Here is a 23035-nt window from a genome sequence, read left to right as displayed (position 1 = left end):
AGGTTTTAACTTGTCTAATTTAACCATCAAAACTCTAGATCTAGAGTTTTCATGGTTAAATTTGACCATAAAACGAACCTTCTAATTTGAGCTTCACCACCAAGGACGAAACAAAAACAAAAATGGAAGAGAGAGAAAACGGAGGCGGCTAGAAGCAAGAAGATATCGTCCATTGACTGACGGCGACACTGGCGGTCTCCATGCACTACTAAAAATTGGCCAAATTGTGACCGCCGCAAACGGTCGCAAAAAATAGTGAAAACGATCGCAAAACATAATTGCGACCGTCAACGGTCGTAACATGGTGGTCATTATTATCTTGGTCGAAAAAAAAACAATATTACGACCGTTTGACGGTCGCAGATTTTTAACGGTCGTTTTAACTATTTGCAACGACTATTAAAAAAACGGTCGCAAATATTAAAAATTGCGACCGCCTTATGAAACTGTCGCTGAAAGTATTTTTTTTTTTAAAAAAAAAAAAAAAGAAAAAGACCCACCCACCCTTAACCCAGATCCACCTAAAGCTAAACCAGATCCCACCCAAACCACCACCACTGCCCACCTTAAACAACCACTAGCCGCCGCCGCCCTCTACCCACCATCACCTTCGCCCACCTTCAATCACCAATACCCACCACCACCCACCCACCCTTAACCCAGGAAAACGTTAAAAAAAATCACCTAGATAACTTCGAACAAAAATCAAACAAAAACGAAATAAAACAACACCAAATAATCAAACAATTTCGAACAAAAATGAAAAAAACGACATAATTCGAACAAATTTATCAAAACAATTTAACCCAAAAAAAAGCACAAAAATTAAACAAAAAAACGAACAAAAATTAAATAAGAAAAATCGGCCAAAAATTCAACCCAATAATAATTGTACCCAAAAAAAATAAACCCACAACAATTAAACCCACAAATTTGAACAAAAAATTTGACAAAAAAATCAAACAAAAATGAAATAAAACCCTCATAAATCGAACCTAAATTCGACAATTAAACCCCACAAATTCGAACCTATATTCGACAAGTTCGAACTCAAAATCAAACCAAAAATCTAAGAAATTCGAACAGAAAAAGAACAAATTCAAACAGAATTAACAAAAACTCGAAATAAAACCAAAATCAATGGATTTCGAACAGAAACTCAAACATAAATCAATAACAAAATCAAACAAACATGGAAATTCGAACGGAAAACAAAATTCAACCACAAAATTCGAAAATAAACAAAATTTTCGGAAAAATAAACATACCTTTCATAATGTATCTTCCTCTTTAGGAGTTTAGGTTAATATGGTCAAATTCGACCAAGAAAACTCCAGATCTGGAATTTCTAAGGTCGAATTTGAACAAAAACACCAAACTTCGTGTGTTGCTTTTGACGATGGGCTTTGCTTGTGACAGTGGCTGCTCTATTTAGGGTTGGTGAAGAGAGGAGATGCGAGAGAAAGAGAAAAAGATGAGGGCCGTTCATTGGGAGGTGGAAAGAGGAAAGAGAAGAGAGAGAAAGAAGAAGGGTGTGAGAAAAGAGAGAGGAAAGAGATTTAGCGGCTAAATTAAAATTAGGGTTGTGGACCCTTATATACCCCGTTTTTAATATATAAAATTAACATTATTACGACCGTTACCAGCGGTCGCAATTTTGCGACTGTGTATAAAACGGTCGCAATTTGTGCAATTTGCGACCGCTTTTAACGATCGTAATCATATAATTTTTTTCCAATTATTTTAGACATGTTTTTTTAAAAAAAAAATGTTCTAACACTCTTGCAACCGTTTTTTGGGCCAAAAACGGTCGCAATTCTGCGACCGCCTTTAAAACGATCGCAATAGTTCGTAGATTGCAAGTTTTGCGACCGTTTTTATGACAGTCGCAGATAAACAGTCGCAATTTGACCGAATTTTAGTAGTGATGGAAAATTGCGGTCGAATTGAGGGGAGATGAACAAAGAGAGATCGAGAAATTTCTTGGACGATGAATAGAGAATGGAGATCGGTGGTAGGTAGTGGTGGTGGTGGTGGATGTAGCTGATGATGAATTTGGATGGAGTGAGAATTCTTTTGGTGGAAATAGTTAAGTTAATTAATGTTAAGGTTTAAGTTAATAAAATAAAATTAATAGGTTAATTTAAGATGTTTAAAAAAATAAGGGTAATTTAGTAAAATCACACTAAACAACTTACTATAAAAGGAAAAAAAAGTTTGTTGCGAACGGCCATTTTTAGTAATTGTTGCGAGTAAAAAGAAAAGGAGAGAGTATAATAATCCTAAGAATCTTATTGGTGATTGATCGATCCAATGAATTTAACCTACTCTTGTGTCACGGTACATATTATCATTACACCGAAGATGTACTAATATAAGTACTGCATTGCATATCTTACTGGCATGGAATAGAATTTTCAGCTTTCTACTATTGGGATTAACCCACTAATTATTTTTTAATTCGTAATTACTGACCAAAGTTAACTAGTTTTTGCCTCTTGTTCAATTTGCCACGTTTTCTTGTAAGTTCAAAAAGTAAATGGAGATTCTCCAATCTATGGGCGGTTTGGTTAAACTAGGTTTTTGCTCCACATAAATTTTAACCAAATTAAGTAATATGGTGTTCATGTATCCCAAAAGTTATGTTTCATCCAAAATACTCAATTGCATAGTCAATTATTAAGGTATAGTTAGCATTTTAGATTCGGATTATGTCCCGAGTCATCACATCTTTACTTAGTATTTAAAAACACAAACCATAATTTTTCATATGACACATGTCATCACAAGTCACTCAATACCACATATGACACATGTCACCCCTTTTATTCTTTTTGTTTAAGTCTTAATGTATTCCATAACTTGCAAATTCAATTAAGAAAATGAAGTGTTTCATTTCCATCATAATAAAATAAAGTTGAACCAATTAATATGCTTCACATAAACATATGAATTGAATTATATAAAAATTGTCTTTTTAATTCCTAAACTTAAAACATAACTTAAACTAATATGTCATTTCATATCCTACAATCTTCATGTATATATACGTAACTAAATTTCATTATCTTTTTCCATTGATCTACCCTCATTCTTTTTTTCCCTTTTAGTTTTAGCAATGAAACAATTACTTCGTATTTCATATCAAAAGTTTCAACTATTGAAAAACATACCTACATATGAAATAACTTAGGTAAGAACCTGTGCATCGAACGGGCCAAAAGGCTAGTTGATAATAATTATGCGTAAAATTCATTACTTAATCTTTTTTTAAAATTAAATTTATTCATCATCACATTATCATTATTTATTTACTTCGTATTACATTTTGTCTAACTTCTATGAAAAACATGAGATATGACACTTAATTTGGTGACATTAATACCGACTCAGATGAATAAGTTTGTATCAATATGTTGTCAAACCATGATTAAAACTAATATTAACAAAAACAATTCTACTAATATTAATTTTCTTAAAAATTATTTCATTATCATAGTTAATAAAATAAATCCATCATATTAGGTTAATATTAGTTTCACTTGTGATTAAAAAAAAAAAAGATTGGTTGATATCTGTTTTTATCCTAGTTTCGGTCAAGTTAATGAAAATTCGAGTTAATAGAGGGTGATTGGATGAAATCAAGTTATAGGTCTGGTCAATCTTAGGTTGTGTCAAGTTAAATTTGGTATCAAAGTCAAATATTAGATCAAATTTAAGTTATTGTCAAGTAAAGCCAATTCAGTTGATTGTTGATAATTAAGGTCTAGTTCAAGTCCAGGCCATGTTATTTAGAACGAGTTGATGAATGCGAGTCTTTGACATCTCTAATCTTACGTAAATTAATTGTATTGTCGTTTTAACTTTCATTGATAAGTCTTGAACTCTTAACACATAAAAATATTAAGTATTCCATATAGAATTTTAAGCAAGGAAAAATAACATAAAAGGCTCATTTCAATGAGTAACAGTTGCAACTGATTATGGGATCCTAACATTCAGCTTTTGCCTTTCTACATTCAAATTATACTATCCTCAACTTGGCGCAGAATATACTAAACAGATTCCCTCTTTAACTTCATTGCTACTAATTTAACATACCTTCTGGTACATTTTATACAAGAACCAATAAAAAGATATGTTTAAAAAAAAATAATAAAAAATTGCCAAATCAATACTTAAGTAGTGCGTCCTGATTCAAACAAGGACAAAAAATAAGTATATTAAGAGATCATTGTACTCAATGGAATGATGGAAATCAAATTAAGCTTATTTATTTACTAATTATAATGAAATTTCAATTTTCAAGTATATTTTTTTTGATGTTTAGAGAGCCATAAGGACGGGAGTAAGAATCGATCCCAGAATCTCCTGGAATCGAAAGAGAAGCTCTAACCACTTGAGGCTATCCCTCACTCTTCAATTATCAAGTATATAGCATTACAAGTGTATACTTCCCACATAATGATCTTATTATCATATCAAATGTAGTATTAAGGTGGATAATGATTTATATTGTAGATATTCTAAGAGTAACAAAGTTATTTCACCGAATATTCATGAGTAATGGTGTTACAATTGTATGTACAAAGGATGTTTGAGTCAAATCCTTTAATTTTTTGCACACATCAAAAGTGATTCGATATTTAAATCAAGCTAAGCAAAAGATCGAGAACCTTTAAATAGAGGTGTTTTGATTTTGACATCACAAAAACAAGAGGAAATGGAAAGATTGAATGAAGTGTAAAGTAAAAGTCACAAAAACAAGAGTGTTAAGTGAGCACGAAAAACAAATAAATGCAACTTTGTATGGAATAAGTGTGTCTATCTATTATGAGTAGCAAATATATAAACTTATTTTTAAACGTCCCGAAACACCCCTTATTCCTTTATTCTCGAGCTATTTTACAATATATACCGTGTCTCAGCTCAACTTTCACATGTTTTAGAATTTATAAACTCCCTTGTACGTGCAAATTAAACTTTTGTTCAAGTCCAATAATAATGATATGATATTAAAAAAAAAAAAAAAAAAAAGTGAATGATCAAGATCAAATTAAAACTTGATAATCTCTAATAGAGATAATCCCAATTAAAAGATCTAGAAAAATTGAAGAGTTAGCTCGATCAATTAAGTAAAACTCATGCATGGATGCCTTAACAAAAACAAAAGAGCTTCACGTGCATGTAATTATAGACGGAGGACTAATAACAGTACTATTATTTACGTTATTTGAGCACTTATTATTATCTACCTTTATCTCCCCTTCTATACAATTCCCAATCTTTTGAGGCTTTTGATCACATACAATTACTTCCACGTAATCAACCTCATCATCACCGCGATCACCATCATCGTACATCGGATTAACAATGCCTCGGTGAAGTTTTGCCGTGTGTTTAGTCGGTTCCGGTGAGACTGTGGCCTCAACTTTTTCCTTGAAATGTGCTACCTTAGCAAGTTCATGAACAGCTTCTGATATTTTCTCTACACAAGTTGTTATGTTAACTAGTATAGATGCAACGGTTGCATCGGGTACGAGTGTTATTATGTCTTCCGGTCCATATAACATTGTTTTGAGTACATTTTCGAGTTCTTTTGCAGCTTGTTTGGAATTCTCTATATGCATGACTACTTGCTTAGGGTGAGCCATTTTTTCAATGGATGAAGCCATTGCCCTTAATGACTTGCTCGATTCGATGCTCATTTTCGTGCACGAATCCTTGATTTTTCTTCGGAACTCCATTGGTACCTATAGGGTATATGAAAATTGCTTTTAGGTCAAATATAATGAATACGTACAACAATGATTAATCTTAAGCCTTTAGCCTCAATCTTGCATCTAATCATTATTGAACAAGAAAATGAATATCAAATGATTGAATCATGCATGCATACATGTGTAGGGTCTATTCTAAATGAGAAAATTAACTATCAAATGATATGTCATTTGAAACCTAAGGTTGGATTAATTCCAACAATTATATTTTAATTAATTGAAAAGAAAGAGATTTTAATTATTTGGTTATGCAAAAATACTCACATTATATTATGTTTCATATTTGTCATTAGTCTTCATATTCTTATATGTTTGTTTCAATTGATGAAACATTATATCTTCTTATATAACGACTTAACGAGCCAAAAGGGTAGCAATGCATACGAGATTTCTAATATTTGTTAGCGCACCAATTAAGATGATATAGCAAGATATATTTACCTTGGCTTCATTGTTGATAAACCCACAGAGAGTTTCAATGTGGTAAGCACATTGTCGAGCAAGAGCTCCAACTTTGACATATTGTTTCCAAGGATGACGAAGCCTAAATTTACCATGGCATGGCTCCCATCGAGCAAAATTTGCCTGTTAAGTAAAGAATTAAACTTACTAATTAAGCAAAAGATCACAATTTTATAATTCATTACAATACTAAAGTACAACGTATACTTTAGTACATTTTTATTAGAAGATAGTGGAAAACATCATATTGCTACAGTTATTAATATACTTAATCACTAATAAAAAAAATTAGTGGTCATTAATTAAAGAAGTAATAAATGGAAACAACCTAAAAAGTTAATGTACGTACATAAATTTAAAATTACAAAGATAATGGGAACTTCACATACCAAGTTCTCTTCATTAGTTTTAGAAGCAAGGACACTTTTATGACTCTGGAGGTATGATTTGTTGCCATCTTTCTTGGAGTTCATGCTGATCTTGTCGTTGTCGGGAAATGTAAAATAATCCTCTCCAAATCCTGTTTATATAATTGTTTTTAAAACATTAAGTAACTTCATTACATTGCCATTTTTATAAAATTATAGAATAAAATGAATAATTACTATTAATCCTATCATATCCTTTCTTGTTAATATGTCGTTTTCTATATTTAAAATTAACTCACCCTGAAAGTAAAATGAATAATAACTCTCGAAATTTAATGATAGTATAAAATAATATAATTTTATTTTATATCTAAAAACCTCTCGCGAATAAAGATAAAACATAATTTAACAAAGGAAACAATCTTAATCTCCCTATTTTTATACCTCATAATATACATGTATATGAAATTCAATCATCGACAAGTCTTATCTTATAAAATGTGATAAATTTTTGGGATACTTTCAATAAACATATGCGACTAAATTACTATATATATTGAGAGAAATTAACTAATTAATGTGGTCATGTATATGTACCTTCCATGAATTTGGCAAGCTTTTCAAGGTTACCGGCGATGAGGTTGTGAAGATCTTCACCAGCCCAAACAGGGCAAATAAAAATCGAAACGATCATACAAGTCGCACCACCAACAACAATGGTTGATAGTCTTTGGTACGCCAATACTAAGATAACATCAACTCTATATCCTGAGACTGCTACTAAACTGAACGTCAATATGAAAATTAGTACACCATAATCGTATCTTTTCTTGATGCTTGGCACGAATCTTGTGAATGTCGACATTGAAGCTGCAAGTACAAATTAAAGTAAGCGTCATTTTTGCATGAATAAGTTGCACAACTTTTTACCGTGTTAGTTTTCATTTATGATCCAAAAATTATGTTTTTCCCCTTGAAGAGAAGTGGCGTACACGTCAAATAATTCTATAAATTGTTGTATTAATACACATTTTTCTCATTATCCTTTACAAAGTAGCCAACCTAACAGTCAATTAAACAAATTTTTTTTTTTTGGACATTTCACTAGTGTTATTTATGTGAAAAAACGAATTGATAAGCATAATAAAGTAGTTAGTTTACCTAATAAGAACACCAAGATACCAAGGACGATCGGCTCTCCTTTCGTCCCGAATAGAACGGCTAAGTGTTGAGCACCAACCCCTAGTGCACCGGCGGTTAAGGTTGCTAAGCCTCTATTGAGACCTTTGCTTATAGTAGCACCTAAATACGAAGTAAAACGAATAATAAGTTAATTAATAATAAATCATGTATGTACTAAAATTTATTATAGGCATGAAACATGATCGTCAATTTATTGTTTGTGAAATTCAAGCTTAACTTTCAAGTAATGACGAGTGAGGGTAGTCTTACCTACACTGAACTCGAACACGACCACAACAGTTAACACAGCCCACATCCCTGAGACACCAAACCCTTCATAAAGAGGCCTAACAAAGTAAAACAAGCTAACTAACGTAAGAGCTAGCGCCATTTTTAAAGAATGGATCACCCTTCTTGGATCATCCTTAGCTATCTTCTTTATATTTTTAGCTATTCCAACACACTTCTCTTTTAACTTCACAACTAAGTTTCCAAGGCCACTCATCCCCCTAGTGAAAACCCGGCTTTTCGCCCCGTGTACCATCTCCATTTCCATTTCTATAAAGCAATAACAAAAACTCGAAACAAATAAAATAACAAACACAAAAATGAAATATAGAAAATGAAATGATGATGTGATAAGATTCTTGAAGTAAGATTGAATTTATACTAAGATAAAAAGTTATAGAAATAGGTATTTCCATGCATATGTTAATTATTTTATTTTATTTAAGGACAAATATATAACATTGTCTTAAAACAACAAATTCTAGTGAGCTGCAAATGTGGCTGATAACAAAAGTTATTTCCATGCACAAATACTGACAGAATTTCATTTAATCTAAGTTAAAATACCTCTTATTTTTTTTGTAACATTGAATAAGCTAAAAGACAAGAAAACTACCACTATCTATCACATAAATTAGTAAACAAAGAGAATATTAACTTAGATGATCGACTTTTTAATTTAAATTAAACCGACAATTTAATTTAAATTTTTTTTTAATGGCAAATTGCAAAATTCTTTTTGCTATTTACTGCTTATTTACATGGTTTCTTTACTGACAATAAGAGGTAGTGAATGTACTGATAAAATTAAAACTTATTATGTGGGTGGGTGGTGGTAAACTAGCTAAAAAAGTAATGTAAAGTGAAAAATATGCACTGTATTCCACTATTTTTTGAAGGGTATGAGAAAATGGGTGCTTAATTGATCAGTTTGTTTGGATTAGTTGGTGAAGATACTTGGTTATTCTTATTTTTTAAGGCTAAATTTAAAGTTTTTCTAGCTAGATCTAGGTAGTTTCCTTTGTGGAAGAATATTCAACTAGGTTGCATTACTCCATGTGAAAGATGTTTAATTTCCTGCATGATTTTAGCTAAGGGTGAACGAATCGAATGTTCAGTTTTGATCTGGATTTGGCTCAATTTCAATCCAATCTGAATTATAATACGGTTTTTTGTTTTTGAGTTCGATCCAATGTGATAATCCACTAAATCTAGAACAATAGTACAATATGCATGATTTATAAGTAGGTAATATCTTTACTTTTATTATAAGCGCAAACATTAGCCCATAAGCCTATACTAAGTATTAAGTCATGGAACTCTAAAAAAGAACTCTAAAACATAGCATCAAGCCATCAACATATCACCTCTAAACAAGGATAAATTATTTGTGTAGGATTTTTTGGATTCAATTTGATCCAATTATATACTGAAAATGCATTTTTACAAAAATTGTTGATCTAAATTCATTCAAATCCAAACTAATAAGGATTAGATTTGGACTGGATTTTCCTATGGAATATATTTGAATGCTTTTACATCAATTTTAGGAGTTGATCACTTCACCAAATAAAGTGGACTCTAAAAACTCTAGAGAGTTTAGACTAAGGGCATGTTCTCTTCAGCTTATTTTCAGCTCAGTTCAGTTTAGTTCTTATCTTAATTTTCTTTTCTCATAAAATATTCAGTGCACTTCAGTTCAGTTTAGCTCCAATAAGTTCAGTTCAGTTCAGTTCAATTCAGTCAATCAGAACATGCCCTACGTCGGAGTAAGACTGAATATATATTTGATATGTTGCTTTGGTACACAGAGGGGGACAAGCGATGAGGTAGTGAGTTTGGACGGAAAAGATTTGTCCATGAGTATTTTAAATATCTTGATCAAGAGATGTCTCAGCTCATAGGATTAAGTCAGAGTGGCTTAAATAGAGAGTGGCCACGGGAGTGCTATGCATGTGTGATCGAAGCATTCCTTTACAGTTGAAGAGGAAACTCTAAAGGACTGTCATAAGACCATTATTGCTTTAAGGTACAAAATAATTGGGTTCTAAGAAGGATCGATCACATTAAAAAGATGGAGGTTATGGAAATGCGCATGTTAAGATGGTGCTCGAGAACAATCTAAGAGATAGAATCAGAAATGAAGTTATTCGCAAGAAAGTGGGTGTTATAGGCATTGCAGACAAACTAGGAGAAAATCGATTGTGTAGGTTTAGGCATGCAAGACAAAGACCCCAGGGTACACCGGTACGAAGGTGGAAAAGTAGGATCATGAGAACGTTAAACAAGGTAGAGGGAGACCGAAAATGACTTGGTTGGAAGGAGTTAGAAAGGATATGAAGCATATGGATTTGCATGAGAATGAGATATTTGATCATAAGGGATGTAGGAGGAAGATTTTTGTAGATGACTATTCGGAATAATCAGTTTTAGTTCATGTGGTCGACTCCACTTATGGGTTTAAGGCTTTGATTGATTGGTCAAAAGGACTTAATAGAGGTTTACCTACACAATGTTAACTATGTTAGGAGAAAATATGTAGAGTTGCAAAATAAAGTTAAAACAAGTCTACATAGTACTACTTCTGTGTTAAATAAGCTTATCTTTCAAATCAATTTTTGTAAAGACAATAAAGTGAGTAGTTAATGTATGGGCAAAATTACGCATGGGAGCTGCAAGTACGATGGAAACGAGCTATGGGTTTATGACATATTGAGATGATCGAGTTGATTGAAAAGTCTAATCTTTTCCACAAAAACTAAATATAGATTTTTACAAAGACCTTTCAACTGTGAACCAAACGTCTCTTATGAATTAAAATCTTTGTGATTTTTATTCTCCTTCTCAAGATATCTACAAACCTATAGCTCCTACACTAAGTCCAATATATTACCCCCCTATAATAATGTACGTAGAAAATAACCTAAAGCAAATCGAAACAAAATTCTAAAGAAAATTAACATAGAGGATCAAGTTGGCAAGTATGTGTTTTAGGATGACAGCTATTTGGGCTTTAAAAAGTTGTTTTCATAATAGAATAGTAATTTTCATACCTTTCAAACACAAGCATCTTAAAACGCCATCATTGCAATCCTTAACAACAACAACAAATTAAAGCCATAGTCTCAAAATGATTTGGGGTCGTCTAACATAAATCGTCAGTTCGTCATAAGAAATCGTACGATATAAAGAAACGAACATAAGAAAACCATCATTTAAAAGAGTTTTAAAATGGTGAGTGCCACTCAATCCCCACACCACCCTATTATATTCAACACCATATTTTTCTCAATTCCCAAAGCACCCATGTTACTCTCAATCGCCCTCTTCCAAGTTTTTTTAGGTCTTCCCTTACCTCTCGCAATCCCAACATTTTGCAATTCTTCAAGCCTCCTTACTGGATCGTCACTTAGTTTCCTTCTTACATGGCCAAACCATCTTAAGTAGTTCTCCCTCATCTTGTACTCAATCGATGTAACCCCTACTTTAATTTCTTCCTTATTATATAGTTAATTCGTACTTAACCAATCCTTTCTTGTATTACCACACATCCATCACAACATACGAATATCCGCCACATTCATCTTATGCACATGGCAATATTTTACAACCCAACATTATGTACCATATAACAATGTTGTCATTTGGTATGTAGAATTTCCTTTTTAATCTATGGATTACGCCTGGATCACATAAAAAAAACACGTCGCACTCTTCCACTAGCTTCAACCAACCTACTTTGATCCTAGATATAAGCTAAATCTCCAGCTAGTTCTCAGTCATTTTGAATAATAGATCCCAGATATCGGAAGACCTTGCAACTTTGAATACTCTTCCCATTGCCTCATTGTTTCCCACACCGCTAAACTTACATTCCAAATACTCCGATTAAAAAATTCACATAATAAACATGATAACTTTCTCTTTTATTGCAAGCGAGCAAGTGTAATAATATTTTTAGATCACACGAATTTTAACCCTAAGCTAGCTTTTGGCCCGGGCGATGTTCCAAATTGTTATTACAATAGCCAGTAAGTATTATTTAATATTAAATGGGTTGTAAATATATTAGTTTGATACTATAACAATACAGTAATAAAATCAAGCAATCTTTGTATATTGTTGGTTAAAAGATAAAACAATGATAAATAACCTATAAGCATTAGTGTGTATTACTTACTTCTTTATACAAAAAAATAAAATAAAAATAAAAATAAAAATAAAAATAAAAATAAAACTTAATGATTATTAAAAAGTAAGGTAATCTATTCAAAAAAAAAAGTAAGGTAATTATTATTAAGGTGATTGTATAGACACACTAATAATAGAGGTTAGATAGTAAGTTATTTAGGGTTTTTAATAAGGTTTTATAGACATGTCCTGTCATTACTTATATGCCGCCAAGTAATAATGAAGGAATGGTGACACATGTACTGTCAACAACATGTTGTCCTTTAAGTTTAATAATATTATAGATTATTGTTACTATCTAAATGAACTTAATTATCTTCAACATCTCTTGTCAAAATAATAATAATAATAATAATAATAATAATAATAATAATAATAATAATAATAATTAATAAATAAATATATAAATAAAACTTATCTTTAGCATCTTTATTCCTTAATCATCATTCCTTTTTGTTTTTGTTTTTGTTTTTTTTTTTTTTGAAAACTTTATAATCATCATTCCTTAATTAAATGGATGATTTTTTTGGTTCGGAAAAAATCAAATTGGGAGCTTTGTAATTTGTTAGTATTTTTTTTTTTTGGAGACTTAATTGTCAATCTGAACTATAATATGAGGTTTAATCTGAATGTTGAAGGGATTTTGCTGCGAATTTCGTGGTAAAATTGAAAGAATTTGTAAAATTTTGGGAGAAATTTAGCAACAAAAGATGTTTGAGCTAGGATGAGGGGGGGGGGGGGGGGGGGGTAGCTACTAGATTTGTAGAAATATAAAAGAAGTCATTATGTGTGGGTCCTCGTGATGGAAAATTGGCCAGAATAAGGGAGGGTGTGGTGATTCCTACTGGTTTAGGGTTTAGTAGGTGATTCTTTTTTATTTCGTAAAGAATGAGTGGTTTTTAAGAATATTAAGGGGGCGTTTGGTTCGCGGATTATAGGTATGAGGTATGGGTTTAGAATGACCAAAACCCATACCATATGTTTGGTTGTCAAAAATATGATTTTTAAACCCATACCTCAAACCCATGAGGTATGGGGTTTAGAAACCTTGTGGGGGAGGTGGATTTGGCTCATTCCATTTCCTTAGGTATCAAATACATGAAATTTAGGGATGATATTTCATTCTAAAATTGAACCAAACACATGGTATTAAGTATCAAGTTCCAACCCGATACCACCTTAACCCTATTCCTGATTCCAAACCTATACCACTCTGCGAACCAAACGCCCCCTAATTGGTATATTTGGGGGTGATTTTTTACAAAATTTTCAATTATTTTTACAGAACTTAAAGTATTTTTGCTGAACTTAAATTATTTTACTGAACAGAAATTATTTTTACAAATATAATTCTCTATTATATATCTTCTTTAAAGTTACTGTTTTTTACTAAAGTAAAATTATATTCACTTAATTAATTTATTTTTTTCACTGAAATGAAATTATTTTATGGAATTATGTAAAGTGAACAGGGCCTAACAAGTAGTATCATCTCCAATTTTAAAATTTTAAGCTACGATAATTCATAATTTATTACTATTATTATTTGTAAAGTTCATAATATATTATTGTATCTTATTATCACTTTGATTATACTACTTTTTCAATTTTTCTACTATTTATTAATTTGGACATTTGGAAACAATATAGCAAGCATTGGCGGATCTATGAAGGGGCCTGGGTGGCACCGGCCCCCCCAAATTTTTATTTTTTTATTTTTTTATTTAAGTAAATGTGTAAATTTATAGGTTAAATACAATTTTAATGCAATAAATAACATCAAATTAGTTGTCATAGTGGTAATGCATTTAGTTTGGACTAAAAGTCTCATGTTCAAGCCCTTATACAAGCATTTTATTTATTTTTTTTTTATTTAGTGCCCCTCCACACTAAATATTCTACATACGCCACTAATAGCAACGCTCAAAAACCTGTGAAACCATTTGATATATCCTAACATTGGCTGTTTCATGTGTTCAATAAAATCCAAACAATGATGACAATTTGTAATAAATCAAAGCAAACGAGTCAAATTCGCAAAATCTCTGAAAAATTGATTATTTTAAGCCAATAATATTTGTAATCTCTAGTTTGGAAAAAAAAAAAAAAAAGGAAGGCACCGACATGTTAAATTAATCAAACATTATATGCTAAATGGCATGTATTTGGACACTTAAGTTTTTGTATTTAATTAATTGTTTAAAATAACCTTTATACAGCTAAATAGACAAATAGTGGAGCATTTACGCATGAAATAAAATGAGGAAAAAAACGGGGGACATGAAATAATATATTAGTGATAAGATGACTCAAAAAAACATGCAAAGGGTGATCAGTAGTCAGAATAGTCCATACACTCCATAGCTTATCAACCTCCTTTTTCATAACTTTATGAAATGTAAAGTACAATTACCAATTTATTATTCGTACGACATTTGTTATTCACATGAAAATAACAAAGTCTCCTCAAAGAATGCATGACGTGCAACTTTGTACAAGTACATATGTTTTTTTTCCCATTTACAAAGTCAAAGACTATAATGTTAAGCATTACTTTTAGCTCCAACGTCGGTAGGGTTCAACCAATTTCAAATTATCTACATTTAAAAGATTCTATTATAAGATGGTCTCATGAGGAAGACCTCTTGGAGCAATAGTCTTTGCATCCTTGAGGTTCGAGTCTCACCATGAACAACTCCCCTCCCTTACCAAACACCCCCCCTCCCCCCATGCATTGCCAGTCAAGTGTCCAATGGTAGGAGCCTTAAATAGTGGGCCCATTAAACTTATTGTATTACAAAAAAAAAAATTATAAGATATAAGATTATTGTTTGGTAAATGGCTTTTCATTGGCTTTTTGATTGGCTTTTGGCTTTTTCATTTGGTCAAACATCCAAAATTTGTGTTTGGTAAATGGCTTTTTCAGCCAGCTGAAAAGCTGGCTTTTAAGCCAAAATGAAAAAGCTACTTGGAGTAGTGTTGGACTTAATGATTTTGATGATGACACAACCTTACTTACTTACATACTAATAAAGGCTTGATTGTTTAAGTGTGTGATCAGTGCAAAGACTAGGAGAATTAAGTGTCGAGCAAAGATACCATGAGGAACAGGAAGGCCAGAAACAAAGTTATCCAAAAAGAAGAGTTCCCTCACATGAACTGGTGCTTCAGAAATGAAGACTTGAGAAGAGAAGGTTCCCTCAGGGAACAGAAGCTTCAGAGAAGAAGCATCACCAGAGAAGAGAAGTTCCTTCAAGGAACAGAAGCCTCGGAGTAGAAGCTTCATCAGAGAAACATGAAGACTAAATATACTTTTGTATTTTAGGATTTATGTAAGTATAAGATACTTAGTACATTCGAATTTCTTGTGTGGAATTGGTCTAAGAAGATAATATTGTGCTAGCTAAAATTTAGGAAAGAGGTTATTTTCTAACGTTTATCTTTTTTAAGCAAAAAGAAGATTTTATTTTTATTTCTGATTTTACAAAATCTTTTCTGAAAATAAAATCTCCACGTTTTCTAAACTTGCGGCCTACTCTCCATGTTCTTCTTCTAGACATGGTCTTGCACATTGAGGAGTTCATGCTTCCTTAATTTTTTGGACATGAACCTCTTAGTGGGTATGAGTAGTGGCGTAGTGTCTTGCTGCACAATTAAGTTTTTCCAAACACGTTTTGTGATCTATAAATAGCTCTTGATTTCTGTTGGAAAAATTCACCCTTGCTCACATAAGTTTTCATCTTTTATTCGAGTTAAGAGTCCAATTCCATACAAGTCTATTTGAGTGTTCTTAATGTTCTTATACTAGAGTTTAAATTCTTTCTTTTGAGTTGTAATTTGGGGAATGGGGAAGTTTGAGTGAACTTCTGTATTGTGAGAAAGAGAAGAGAAAGAGAAGAGAGAGAGCAGAGAGAAGTGAGAAGAGAGAAAGAGAAGAGAAGGAGTAACAAGTTGGGTGACTTGTTCCTCGGGGCTTCAAGTTCGTTGAGGAACTTGAAGTAAGAGTCTTTAGTTTGTAATAGGATTTACTGCCCTATTCTAGTGAAGATTCTTTTCCTAACATCCCAAGTGGTCGTGGTTTTTCTCCTTGATTAGGGCCAAGGAGTTTTCCACGTAAAAATCTCTCGTGCACTTTTGTTCCTTCAGTTTAACTTTCTGTTCCTTTAGCTTACTTAGTTTTAATTCCGCAAAAAGTTTAGCTAAATTCTCATACTACAATTCAACCCCCCCTTCTTGTAGTATTCATTGAAACAACAATTGGTATCAGAGCCTAACTTCTAAGAGAATCAGGAAACCCTGAAGAAGAAAGGTCTTGGAGAAAATGAATACTCACGAAAAGCTCGAGGAAGGATACTCAACTCAGAGACCTCCTATGTTCAACGGGAAGTTCTATACCTACTGGAAGAACCGCATGGAGATCTTTGTCAAGGCGGAGAACTACCAAGTTTGGAGGGTCATTGAAGTTGGTGATTTCGAAGTCACCAAAACAAACGCTCAGAATGAGGTAATCCCTAAGCCCATGTCTGAATATGAGAAAGAGGATTTTGACAAGATGGAAATCAATGCTATGGCTGTGAAATTGCTCCATTGCGGGCTTGGACCTCATGAACACAATCGTGTTATGGGGTGCAAGAACGCTAAGGAAATCTGGGATTTGCTGCAGATTACTCACGAAGGAACTAATGAGGTTAAACGCTCAAAAATCGATCTACTTATGTCTAAGTATGAAAGATTTGAGATGCAACCTAAGGAAACCATCCAGGAGATGCTAACTCGTTTTACCAACATCATAAATGAGCTGGTTTCCCTTGGTAGACAGATTCCTACAGATGAGCAGGTTAGGAAGGTTCTCAGAAGTCTTCCACAGGACGAGAGATGGAGAGCTAAGGTGACAGCCCTACAGGAAACTAAGGACTTCACCAAGTTCAACATCGAGCAACTTGCTGGTTCTCTCATGACCCATGAGCTACACCTTGGAGTCAACACTGAAACCATGAGGAACAAGGGGTTGGCTCTGAAAGCAGAGGAGGAGGAAGACTCAGAAGTGGACGAGGATGAAGCTTCCATGATCGTTCGAAGGTTCAAAAGGATATTCAAGAAAGGCCGCACCTCAAGGAACTTCGGGAAAAAGAACTCCAATGCCAAACCTGACTACAGCTGCCACAAGTGTGGATCCCCAGATCACTTTATCAGGGATTGTCCCCTCTGGGAAAATGATAAAGGAAAAGGAAAGGGCAAGGAGCAAGGAAAGGAAAAATTCAGCAAAGCAAACTTTCAAAAGTCGGACATGAGGAAAGCCATGATAGCAGCTTGGGGTGATTCTGACAGTGAAGAAGATGAGGATGACCAATCAGAAGAGGAGACAGCTAATTTGTGTCTGATGGCAAAATCAGATGATGAAAAGGTTAACCTTGAGGAACTCCACAAAGAGGTATTTCTTGATCCTAAACAGCTTAAAACTCTCTCTCGCTAGTGGAAAAAAGGCCATCCGTAACGGGCAAAAAAGGCCCATCCGTAACGGGCAGCGTCCGTTACGTATGCTGCCGTTACGGATGGCCATTATTATTTGTAACGGGCACCGTCCGTTACGAATAACTACTTATTCGTAACGGGCACTTACATTGTCCGTTACGAATAAGTAGTTATTCGTAACGAGCGTTTCAAGTGCCCGTTACGAATAACCAGTTATTCGTAACTGGCAGATATAATGCCCGTTATTCGTAACGGGCATTTATTTTGCCCGTTACGAATAACGGGTTATTCGTAACGGGCATTATATCTGCCCGTTACGAATAGTGTTTGATGCAATTAAAAAAAATATCCAGCACGTGCTAGCACATGCTGGATCATTTTATCAAATAATGAGATAATTTTTTTTTTTACACAAATATAATACACACATAATTTTTTTATTACACAAATATAATACAAATTTAATATACTCAAAAATACATCAACTTTAAAATACATCAACTTGCTCATATAATGTCGCAAGTTTCTTAAGGCTAAGACTAATAAAAGAGCAAAAAAATCGTAATTGTAATAAAAACAAGTTTTATCCCAACATTTATGGTCTGAGACGTTGAGTCTTAAGCTCCCTTGTGTAGATATTATATGCTCCACCTACATTCAATAATTTTAAAAAACCAAAATTAACATAATTGAAACAAAAAATAATATCAAAATTAAAAAAATGAATCATAATTGAATCAGCCCGTAAATAATAATAATAATAATAATAATAATAATAATAATAATAATAATAATAATAATAATAATAATAATAATAATAATAATAATAATAATAATTGAATTACATAAAATAAGTTGATTTACAAAAAATCAAAAAATTTTTAAAAAAAAAAGCTGATTTCACCATAAAATTTACAGATCTACAAGATTTACACCACAAAATCCTCTTCAGATCATTGAAATAAACAATCCAAAATCACAAATCCTAAAATCAACACTAAGAATCAAACACCTAGACGAGAAATTCTCAAATCTTACCGATGATGAGAACGCATGATTTCACAAATTCACTAACAAACGTACTGAAAATCAGATCAAATGCTGAATCAATAATCACATTAAACATCTATTAAATCACTGAAAACCCTAAATAATTCTCGAACAATAACCAATTATAAATCCTAAAAAATTCAATGCGAAGATCAAAACAACGAGCACATCAAATCGAAGAACGAAAAGAAAGCAAAAGAGAAAAAAAATCGAAACGAACCTGTGAATTTGTTCAACGACTTAGATCTAAATTAGAGGAAGAAGCCTACGGGCTTGGTTGTTCATTAGCCTTTCTACCTGGCGGAACCAGAGGCAAAACCTGCCACCAAATTTCCAGCAATCAATTCAAAAAATCACCAAATTAAAACCACAAATTCATCTTAAAAAACAACAAAATCATCTAAAATTGAAACCACCTGCCAAAGAGAACAACCAGAAGAATGAAGCCAATCAATGAACCGAAATCGCCAATGTCGTGAGGTCCAGGCAACGATGTCGGATGCAGCAAAATTCCAGCTCTCCGGCGGTCCGACGGAGACGACTCCGGCAAAAACTCGTCGTAATCGACGGGAAGATCGCCGCTGACGCCGGTGGAAGTGACGGAGGCGTTTGATACGGCGGCGACGGAGGTGGTGTGGAAGGAGGTGACGGAGGAGAGAGAAAGTGAGGAGGTTGGAGAGGAGAGAGGAGAGAGAGAGGAAAGGAGAGGAGAGAGAGAGGTGAATGACGGAGAGAGAGAGGGAGTGAAACCCTAAAAAGCAAAGTATTGGGCTCTCCTCTCATCAGTTGGGCTAAGTTTGGTCATTTACGTGTAATATAGTATTCGTAACGGGCAAAATAGTGTCCGTTACGAATAATAATTATTCGTAACGGACACTATTTTGCCCGTTACGAATAAATAAGTATTCGTAACGGACACTATTTTGCCCGTTACGAATATCTTTATTCGTAACAGGCACTATTTTTCCCGTTACGAATAAATAAGTATTCGTAACGGGCACAATTTTGCCCGTTACGAATATCTTAATTGTAACGGGCAATGCTTTGCCCGTTACAAATAGCCTGTTACGAATGAGAAATTTTCCACTAGTGTCTAAAGATGTCTTAATAGATTTGTGTCTAGAAGAAGAAGAATTCTTTAGAGAAACTTGTGTGAAACTGAATAAGTGTGAGAAGGCTCTTAAAGTTTGCAAGGAACATGGCACTTGGTTGGAAACAGCTTATGCCAAGTCCCAAAGCAAATTGCAAGAGCTGAATATTAAGTATAAGCACATAAAAGAGATAGCTGATAGAATCAAGAATGAAAGTATTCTTCTGAATGTTGAATTAACTCAGTATAAGCTCATGAATTCTGATATCAGTTCTAGCAGTTCCTCGAGTGATCAGTTGCTTAAATTCAATGTTGATTTTGAAAATCTGAAAAATGAACTTTCGACTTTAAGGAATCAAAAGGATCAACTTGAAAATGAACTGAATGCTAGAAAGGATAGGAGTATTGACCCAAAAGTTATACCCAAATGGATTACTGAAGCTCAAGGAAAAAGAACTGAAGGACTTGGTTATATGACCAAGAGAAAAGGTAAACAAAAGAAATATGTTGAGCTTCCTAGCATGAAAATGTGTACTTTTTGTGGTAAGACTGGACATCTTTATGGTCAATGTTGGAATAGAGAAGAAGCTAATAAAAGGAATGTGAAACAAGTGTGGGTCAAGAAAACTGATATTGCATCCACGTCAAAGGAACCCAAGGAAACCTGGGTTCCTGATTCTAATGCTTAGTTTTCTTGCATGTTCTAGTGAGGGGGAACAACTCGTGGTATCTCGACAGCGGGTGTTCAAAGCATATGACAGGTGATAAATCAAAATTCCTCTCACTAGAAGTCTACCCTGGAGGAACAGTAACCTTTGGGGATAATAAGAAGGGCGAGATCATTGGAAAAGGAAAAATTGGAAGATCAAAATCTCATTCCATTGATAATGTGTTCCTGGTCGAGGGCTTAATGCACAATCTGCTCAGTATATCACAATTTTGTGATAAGGGAAACTCTGTAAGTTTTACTTCTGATTCTTGCAACATCATCAACAACAAATCAGGAAAGGTTGTTCTAGAAGGAACAAGAAGAGGGAATACATATACTGTTGACCTCAACTTAATCCCAAGGAACAACCTTACATGTCTGAGTGTTGTTGAAGATGATCCCCTGCTATGGCATAAACGTTTTGGACATGCTAGATTTTCATTACTGGACAAACTGAGGTCAAGGAACTTGGTTGTGGGACTTCCTATTATCAAGTTCCTACAGAATAAAGTTTGTGATGCATGTGTGAAAGGCAAGCATGTTCGTTCATCTTTTAAATTGAAGAAAATGGTGAGCACTACAAAGCCTTTGGAACTAATCCATATGGACTTGTGTGGTCCCATGAGAATTCAAAGAAGGAGTGGCAAGAAATATGTTTTGGTTATTGTTGATGATTATTCCAGATTCACTTGGGTTATTTTTCTTGCAAGTAAAGATGAAACTTTTGACGAGTTTGTTGCTTTTGCCAAGAAAATACAGAAAATCAGTGGTCACTCACTAGTCCATCTCAGATCAGATCACGGAACTGAATTTGAGAACTCAAGATTCGATGAGTTTTGCAGGGAAAATGGCATGAACCATAACTTCTCAGCTCCAAGAACTCCCCAACAGAATGGGGTTGTGGAAAGGAAGAATCGAACCCTTGAGGAAATGGCTAGAACCATGCTGATTGCAAGTGGATTGCCAAGGAACTTCTGGGCTGAAGCCGTGAATACAGCATGTTACATTCTTAACAGAGTAACAATCAGAAGCATCATCAACAAGACTCCCTATGAACTTTTCAGGGGAAGGAAACCAAACATATCTCATCTTAGGGCCTTTGGTTGTAAGTGCTTTGCACATAATAATGGTAAGAAAAATCTAGGCAAATTTGATGAGAGAAGTGAAGAGGCTATATTTCTTGGATATGCCTTTGATAGCAAAGCTTACAGAGTTTACAATAAGAACTCAATGTGTGTTGAGGAAAGCATTCACATAATATTTGATGAAGTTAACTAGTTTGTGAGTGTACAGGAACAGGATGAAGATAATGATTTTGAAATAGGTTTGATCAGAGACAAAGATAAAGAAGGAGATCAAAAGCAAGCCAAAGAAAAGCATCCTGCAGTAGAAGAAGAACCTCAAGAGAATGAAGATGTTCCTCACCAAGATGAACAGGTGAATGAGGAACAAACTGAAGAGGAAGAAGTAGAAGGAACAGGACAAGAAGCTCCTCAAATTGGAGTTCCAGCAAGGGAATTTCATCCCAAGCCGTTCAGGTATCAAGGTTCTCATCCTACTGATCTCATAATCAGTGACATTGGTAAAGGAACTCAAACCAGATCGCAAATGAGGAACTTCTGTGCGTTCCAAGCATTTTTGTCCATCCTAGAGCCTCGAAATCATCAAGAAGCCTTGGGAGATGCTGATTGGATAGCAGCCATGCAAGAGGAACTAAATGAGTTCGAAAGGAACAAAGTCTGGCACCTTGAGCCAAAGCCTAAGGAAAATAAGATCATTGGGCTCAAGTGGGTGTTCAGGAACAAGTTGGATGAGCATGGTACCATTGTAAGGAACAAGGCAAGGTTGGTTGTGAAAGGCTATAACCAACAGGAAGGTATTGATTTCGATGAAACCTTTGCCCCAGTAGCTAGATTAGAAGCTATTAGAATCCTAGTAGCTTTTGCTTCTTTTATGGGTTTCAAACTCTATCAAATGGATGTGAAATGTGCTTTTCTAAATGGTTTCTTAAATGAGGAGGTGTTTGTAGAACAACCTCCAGGTTTCGAAAATCCTAAGTTTCCAAATCATGTCTTCAAGCTTGATAAAGCTCTCTATGGGCTTAAGCAAGCACCAAGAGCCTGGTATGAAAGGCTCTCAAAGTTCCTCCTGAAAAATGATTTCAAAAGGGGAAAGGTTGATAAAACTCTTTTTCTTAAATCTAGAGGAACTGATTTGTTGGTAGTTCAGATTTATGTTGATGATATTATATTTGGTGCTACTAACAATGGTTTGTGCAAGTACTTTGCTGAGCTTATGGGTGGTGAATTTGAGATGAGCATGATGGGTGAATTAAATTTCTTCCTTGGACTCCAAATAAAGCAAACAGCAGGAGGAATAATGATTCACCAGCAGAAGTACATCAAGGAACTTCTGAAGAAGTACAATATGGAGAATGCCAAGA

The 23035-nt window shown here is 33.9% G+C and overlaps 1 protein-coding gene across 1 annotated transcript; it reads right to left on the bottom strand.

Moving 5' to 3' along the window:
• Positions 1–5177: 5177 nt before the first annotated feature.
• Positions 5178–11538, bottom strand: LOC145596796 (aluminum-activated malate transporter 8-like). Its single transcript, XM_081652994.1, has 7 exons — positions 11436–11538; positions 8063–8350; positions 7772–7912; positions 7208–7480; positions 6632–6762; positions 6222–6365; positions 5178–5753 (listed from the first exon to the last, which is right to left on the bottom strand). Exons 1-7 carry the CDS (start codon positions 11536–11538, stop codon positions 5178–5180), a joined length of 1656 nt encoding a protein of 551 aa, XP_081509120.1.
• Positions 11539–23035: the final 11497 nt, after the last annotated feature.

Source organism: Chenopodium album, chromosome 20 (assembly GCF_948465745.1).
Source record: "Chenopodium album chromosome 20, dcCheAlbu1.1, whole genome shotgun sequence".
Taxonomy (NCBI): Eukaryota; Viridiplantae; Streptophyta; class Magnoliopsida; order Caryophyllales; family Amaranthaceae; genus Chenopodium; species Chenopodium album.
The sequence above is the reverse complement of the archived record's forward strand: the minus strand, read 5'-3'. Positions and strand labels throughout refer to the sequence as shown.

Coding starts and splice junctions, on each gene's coding strand:
- LOC145596796 (XM_081652994.1), bottom strand. CDS start 11,538: ATGAGGGAGAACTACTTAAGATGGTTTGGCCATGTAAGAAGGAAACTA. Junction 6,763..7,207: donor GCTTGCCAAATTCATGGAAG/GTACATATACAT, acceptor TTATATAAACAG/GATTTGGAGAGGATTATTTT. Junction 5,754..6,221: donor TTATCAACAATGAAGCCAAG/GTAAATATATCT, acceptor TATACCCTATAG/GTACCAATGGAGTTCCGAAG.